General features: G+C 59.9%; 1 protein-coding gene across 1 annotated transcript; it reads right to left on the bottom strand.

Moving 5' to 3' along the window:
• Window positions 1-3,688: 3,688 nt before the first annotated feature.
• On the bottom strand, window positions 3,689-5,260 carry GSX1 (GS homeobox 1). The gene is made up of 2 exons (XM_069807896.1): window positions 4,873-5,260; window positions 3,689-4,400 (listed from the first exon to the last, which is right to left on the bottom strand). Exons 1-2 carry the CDS (start codon window positions 5,258-5,260, stop codon window positions 4,045-4,047), a joined length of 744 nt encoding a protein of 247 aa, XP_069663997.1. The 3' UTR covers window positions 3,689-4,044.
• Window positions 5,261-7,111: the final 1,851 nt, after the last annotated feature.

The raw sequence follows: 7,111 nt of genomic DNA on the forward strand, positions 1-7,111 counted from the left end.
AATATAAAAGCCAAGTAATACAAATCAATATTACGATAGCTGTAAGTACACAGGTATTTAGTGTTGAAAAGATTCTTCAACCCAAACCTTTGTTTCTTCCAGGTATTCATCATTTCTCACGTTCACATTTTGTGCCTGGACTAGTGAAAGGAGAGCGGCTGCGTGTGTGACGGGATGGGGTGTGGGACACCCACACTCAGCAATGCCAATGGGTGGAAAAGGGAGCCCTGAACACCAGCATCATCCTCTGCCCTCCTTCCGCTGCCAGGATAGCCAGCTTTGCTCTGGGACACAGTCTTTAAAGCCTCAAAAGCATCCAAAACATCTCCTCTTTGCATGCTAGGGCAGAAATAATTCAACTTGTAGATAGAAATATGGTCAAAAAAGTATATGCTAGAAAATACTCAAACTCTCTTTGTGGATTTGCAAATGTGGTTCCCGTCGCAATAGGGAGAGACTGGGCATTTTAGATGCTAAAATGCTTGAGTAACTTTCAGAAACCTGCCGTCAAAATGGCTAGGGATAGAAAGTTGAAAATTGGTGTGTTATGACATTCGCTTTAGCAGAGGTGCCCACGCTCTTCCCACAGCAAAATGACTTTAATTTGCCCAACCTCAGAGTCCTTGAAAATGACACTCTGAGCATTTGCCGTAATGATTTCTCACTAAATTAGAAAAATGCCCAACTAAGGAGGGATTATCTCTGCATGTGGATGTGGCATAATGACTGTCAAGTGCACTGAGAGCCCCACTGGGCTTTGCAAGGTACACAGGGTCTGCAGCAGAGGCCAGCGTGTATCGGAGAATATTAATACTGTCTTGTTGGGGGCATCCATTCTGATAATCTACTGCTGTTCAGACAAAATTATACCATACGAGGGAATTCTCTTTGCTACTTTACATATATGAGGTACCTTTTAGGGCTGAGGATTAGTCCTAAATTGTCTGGCTGATGAACTCACTCCATAAAGGATACAGGCACATGTGTGCACACACTCTCTGTAATGTGTGCACCCACTGGGACAGCATCACTGCAAGATTCTTCCTCGCAGCCCACGGCCGCTGTGCCTGCACCGAGGATGCGCTAGTGAACTTGCAACCGCACACCCAGAAAGTCTCCTAGCTGCTCCCTAGAAGGAACAGGACAAAACATGTTTGTCCCCCAGACGCCTGCATGCTGTCGCCCAGGTTTCACGGCGAGTGAGGAGCAAGCTGGGTGGGCAGTGCCGCTGCTTCATCATCCTCATCACAAGGGTGAAAAACTGTCCCTGGCTGCCTCTGCTCAGTCCCAAAACAGGAGCTTGAGGAGGTCCATTTTAGTTTGTATCAGAGCTTGTGCCATGAAGGACCAGAGACAAGGTGGGAATGTGCTGGCAGACAAGGCTATCGAGAGTTTCAACACAACTGCCACAATAGCACTTCAATAGCAGCACTCCAATTCCCAGCGCTGGTGTTCCCCGCATCCCACCACCAGCCAACTGGCTCAAACCCACGCCGCTGAAAGGCACAAGGAGCTCACACACACACATACACGCCTCTACGGATGCTTGTTGACTTCAGTGCCAGTGCCCTGTTAACGAGGGTGCCAGACCCCTTGGTAAACCCGTGTTAGGCTGTTTCTGTCTCTATTTTGCAATGACTTTTCAAAACAAGTCTGGTAAATGTGAGCAGGAAGGGAGGAGAGGGCTGGAGAGGCTGCAGGGTCCTGCTGAGCCAATTAGGGTCCCCAGAGGGGTCTTTCCTGTTGGAACTGGGCCACCGGGCAAGGACACACAGGGAACATCACAGGGCCAAGCACCAGGCAAAACTGATGGACTGTTGCAGCAAGGTCAGGTTTTGATCCCTCATCTGCCACGTCCGTCCCCAACAGCCACGGGAAAAGGAATCAGAAAGATGCTGCCCACACAGTGTCCTAACCACTAGCTTGCCTGGCCGTCCCATCTCAGCCAGGTGATGTGGGGAGCCAGCAGAGGAGGAAGCAGGGAGGGAGAAGCCAGAGGTCTAAGGATCACAGGAGGCAGTGGGTGAAGGCAGGCCACCAAGGAGAGAAGCAGCCCAAACATTTTGTCCCAAACTTGATAGTGCAGCACCTGCCTAGTGTCACCAAGCCCTTGCATCTTCCAGCCAGGTGAACACAGATCAGGACAGTCACAGCAGGGCATGGGTACTGCCTTGTGCCTGTCCTGCACTGCCACGTCTCCAGGGTCCCCCAGGCCCCCCACCATCCTGAGGAGTCCAGAGAAGTCCGCAGTGCCCCATGGTCTGCAGGGCCGTGCTCTCCGCTCACCCGTGGGATGGAGCTGCAGGAGCCTGCGGGTCTCCGGGCCTCAGAAGTATGCAAAGAGCTGCGGGGACCTGGGAAAGGCAGAGTGTGACACGTTTGTTTTATGGACGGGACTTGAGGCTGTCCTGGCAGTGGCAATTTTACTGGCTCTGCCTTCACGCTCGGTCCCGGGGGACCCCAAACCCAGCTCAGCCCATGTGCGGAGCTGTGTGGACCTTCTCCGCGGTGATTTCCCAGGAGGGACGACATCTCCACTCCTGGCTTTTCCCGGTGGCCTCGGTTATTTTGGACCCACTCCGGGATGAAAAGCAGGTCCCGTCCCGCTGCGGGCAGGGACCGATGGCAGCCCAGGGACCCAAGCACAGAGCACGAAACCCACCGGGCCCGTGGGAAGACCCGGGACACCGACGACCGGGACGGCCGGTGCAGGCCACGGGTGAGCCTGAGGGGAGCGGGGATCCCCGCACAAAAGGGTCTTTCCGTCCCCAAACGGAGCGGCGGTGGGAACGCGGAGCCCCGGCGGTCCCGCACCTTCGCGGGGGGCAGATACCGGTCCGGCACCCCCGGGGGGGTTGCGGGACATGCCAGTTGCTTTTCCGCCGGGGCTTTCCACCGAGGAGCTGAGTGTAAAAACGAGCTGTCAGGTTCCCCGACGGTCAAAACGCGAGGCCGGAGCGGGGCTGCCGGAGGCCGGTGGCGGGGCAGGCGGGAGCCCCAGCACGGCACCGGTACCGGTACCGGTGGGTTAGCGGGAGGCTGGCTCCATCCTTCCCCGGTAGCAGCGGCGGGTACCCGGAGAGAGAAGCCGAGCCCAGCCGCCAGCCCGGTATTTGTATTCACCTATAGCCGTGCGTAAAGGTGTGTGCAAAAGGGGTATTTCTCTCCAGCAAACTTAGGAACGGGCTGGGAAGGTGGGAAGCCGAGCCGACCCCAACCCCACCTTTAGCTTCGGGGGGAGGACTGAGAGCCCCCGGACAAGGGTCCCCCGTACCTTCAGAGCAAGAAGGAGTCCCCGCCGTCCAGCCCTGGCCAGGGCGGGCGAGTCCCGGTAAGAGAAAGAGGGGGATGGAGAGAGACGGTGCTGCCGGCGCACCTCCGCGGCCACCGAGCGGTTGCTTTCTACGGGAGGGGAGGGAAATAAACCACCAACGAGCATTTTATTGTCATCATCATCATCATCATCATCATTATCATCGCCATCGTCGTTTCTCTGCACATAAATAAATAAATAAATATCTCCCGCGGCGGGGAGGGAGGGCAACGGAACGGTACAACCACAGCTGCGCGGTCGAAAGAAAACCGAGAACAATTTGGGGGAAAAAAAAAAAAAAGAAAAAAAAAGATAACAACCTAAACAGCCCCCGACCCTCCCCGTCCGCCGGTTTTCGGGCATCGCCGAATTCCCGGAGGGAACCCCGGGACGGCATCCCTGCGGGCTGCCCGTACCGCCCGCCTCCGCGCAGTATCCGCGCCTGTCTCGGTACGCGGGGGCTGCGCCTGCGGGGAGAGAAGTGAGACAGCACTACTGGGGGACGCCTGGGGTCCTAGGGAGCAGTTTATTTACAACAGGGGCGCACGGACACCCGCCCCCGTGGGCCGGGGCTCTAGAAAGGCGAGAAAGTCCTTCGGCAATTACACAGATTATACAAAACGATAGAAAAATCCTTCGGCCGCGTGTCAGCACCGGAGCAGGCGGGACCCCCCCCACCCTCCGGCTCTCGCCACAGTTCTTGGGGAGCCGGGGTGGGCTTGCGGGGGGGGTTAGGGGGTGACCGCGAGGCCTCTGTCGTCCTTCCCCGAGGAGGACGGAGACATGCGCAAGTCCTCGTCGTCTTCCGAGCACTTGGTGGTGGAAAGGGACGAGCATTTGCAGCCGTGGCCGCCCCCCCCGCCCCGGTGGGAGCTGCTTTTGCCTTCTTTCTTGTGCTTGACCCGTCGGTTCTGGAACCAGATCTTCACCTGCTTCTCGGAGAGGTTCAGGTAGGTGGCGATCTCGATTCGCCTCAGCCGGGAGAGGTACATGTTGGAGGCGAACTCCCTCTCCAGTTCCAGGAGCTGCGTGCTGGTGAAGGCGGTGCGCATCCTCTTGCTGCTGGGCAGCTGGCTGGACGTGCTGTCTGCGGAGCGGAGAGCGGAGGGCACCCTCAGGACCTGCCGGACCCGCCGCCTCCCACCCACCCTGCAGCGCCGAGCACCCGCCGGCCGCCCCCCCCCCCACCGCCTCCGCCGCCCGCTCTGCGGAGCCGCAACCCTCCTTCCCCCGGGGGGGACCGGCAAAGCGGCTGCCGGGCCGGAGCCCGAGCTCAGGGGGTACCGGGACCGCCTGTGTGTCCCCCCCGCCCCGCCAACTCCCCGTTCCCGCCGCCTGGGTCGGAGGCTCGGCGGGCAGCAGCGGGGCTTCCCCCGCGCATCCCCCCGGGGCACCGGCGGAGAGAGGGGTGCCGGGACTCCCCCCCCCCACCCCGATGTCCCTTCGGCAGGGTCTTGCCTCCGCCCTCCCCATCACCTCCCCGCAGCGACCACCGTTAACATGCAGGCGTGCTCCCCCCCTCCCTCCCACCCCCCACCCGTGTCCCCCCCCGCCCTTACCCACGGAGATGCAGTGGAACTGCCGGGGGTCGGGCAGCGGGTAAGCCCCCTGGTAAAGCGCCGGTGCGTGCCCGACGCTGACGGCGGAGACGGAGTGCTGCTGGCGGGCCAGGGGCGAGTGGCAGTACTGGGAGCCGAAAGGAGGGAAGGAAGCCTTGAGGAGGGGGATGGCGGGCGGCGGCGGGTGCAGCTGGGAAGCGGTGACACAGAGCGGGCAAACGCAGAGCAAGCCGGCTTTCCGAGCGTGGCAGGACCCGGCCGGTAAGGCGGGCAGCGGGTGCGAAGGGTGCACGGCGTAGGGAAAAAGAGGCGGCGGGGGGCTGCCCTCCCCTTTCTTCTCTCCCGCCTCCCGCAGCACCAGCGAGTCCACCAAAAAGGAGCGCGGCATGGCCCGCGCCCCGCGCAGCGCGCCCCGCGCAGCGCCCCCGCGCAGCGCAGCGCACCCGCGCAGCGCCCCCCGCGCAGCGCCGCTGGCCAGCCCGAGTGGTGCTGAACGGCGCCCGCCCGCCCGCTTTAAATAAGCGCCCGCGCCATGTGATGGCGGCGCCGGGGCGCTCAATGGGGCTTTTCTTGTGCCTCTTTCTCTTGGCATTCACGCCGCACGCTCCCTCATTATTTCCCTTGTTAACTAAATGAACTGCATAATGTACTCTATTCTTGTCGACCCCACCCACGCCGTAGCAGGCGGCCTCTCCCCTCCTCTCCCTTTGGCGGGGTTATTTTCTCATTCTCTCGCGATTTAATATTCTTTTCTTTCTCTTTATCGCTCTCCTTCGCTTTCAGCCCCAGCTTTCAGCCCGCTCCCCCCTTGTTTATTTTGCCGGCTGCAGCCGCGCTCTCCGCCGGCCCCAGCCCCCCCCCCCCCCCCCCCGGTGCCTTTCCCACCTGTGGCACCAGGTCGGACCCCCCCCCCCCCCCGCCCCAGCCCGGCCGGTCTCCGTCTTTCCCCTCGCCACCACCGGGCTGCTTCGTCCCCGTTACCGCCGTCCCTTGCCCCGCGTCTTTGTTCCCAGCCCGGTGCCGGGACCCGGCCGCTCACGGCTCTCGCCGCCGTCGGGCGAAAGTCCCGGTTACAGGGATGCTCCAGCCGCCGCTCAGCCGACAGCCGCACCCGTCCCGTTCCTGCGTGGCGTGGGCGCCCGGGCACGGGGGAAACGACGGCGGAGGGCCACAGGCAGCGTGGGTGCGCTGGTGCGGGTAGAGAAACCCCGAGACGCTGATCCGTGTCGGTGGCACCCACGGCGAGCGCCTAACGGGAGGGAGGAGGGGGGCTCGGTACACTCCGCACCTCTTTACACCTCGTCCCTCTGCCCGCTTTTAGCTGTCCCGGTCCCGGTCCCGGTCCCGGTCCCGGTCCCGGTCCCGGTCCCGTCCCCGCTGACCCGTCCCCGCACCGCGTCAAATTGCCCCGGGAAATCCCTGGGATTACGGGGACCGACAGTGAAACGGTTTATTTCTTCCGTATCGTGAGATTTAGCTTAAACACACCGGCCGTGTCTGCATTTCTGAGCACAGGGATCTGCAAAACTTCCAGCGGGGTCCACGGCTCCTTTCTGCGCGTTTCTCGGTGCTAACGCGCACCGGCGCTTCGCCGCGCAGCAGCTCTCGGCGTGGGGCTCCCCGGAGGTGAATAAAGAATGCTAACAAATAATAATAATAAAAATAATAAAAAATTTCCTCCGGGTACGTTTTCTTCCCCCATCTTCCCGTTTAATATACGGGGGGGAAAAAAAAAAAAAAAAAAGGACAAACGCACCCGCCGACTCCCGTCAAAACGTGGGGAGATTTCTGCCTCCAGTAACCTGCCCGCCTGAAAACCAAATAGACTTTTTTAAATGAAGGGAAGGAAAAGCCTTAAAAGCAGCGTACTCCCCTGCCTCCGGCTTGTGCGGAGGCTGTTCTTGCCTGGAGTGGCATTTCTCACTGAAATCTATGGGAGTTTTGCCGAGATCCTGTTGATGCCCGAGCCTAGAAATGTGCGAATGTGCACGAATAAATGGCGAAAATTACAGAGCGAACAAAAACGAATGGTTGTAAAAACTCGCTCCCGGAATGGTCTGGAAAGGATTTGCAAGTGTCCTTCCCCCGAAAGCGTTAATGGGCTTTGGATTTGTTTTGTTCTGTTTTGTTTTGAAGGACCTGGCAATTTAAAACATTTTCCGCCGGAGCTGGCGCCGGGGAAGGGGCATCTCTCCCCGCAGAGAAGTGGGCAGCCACCGAGGGGGGCTGGATTCAGCCT

This window comes from Haliaeetus albicilla, chromosome 20 (assembly GCF_947461875.1).
Source record: "Haliaeetus albicilla chromosome 20, bHalAlb1.1, whole genome shotgun sequence".
Lineage (NCBI taxonomy): Eukaryota > Metazoa > Chordata > Aves > Accipitriformes > Accipitridae > Haliaeetus > Haliaeetus albicilla.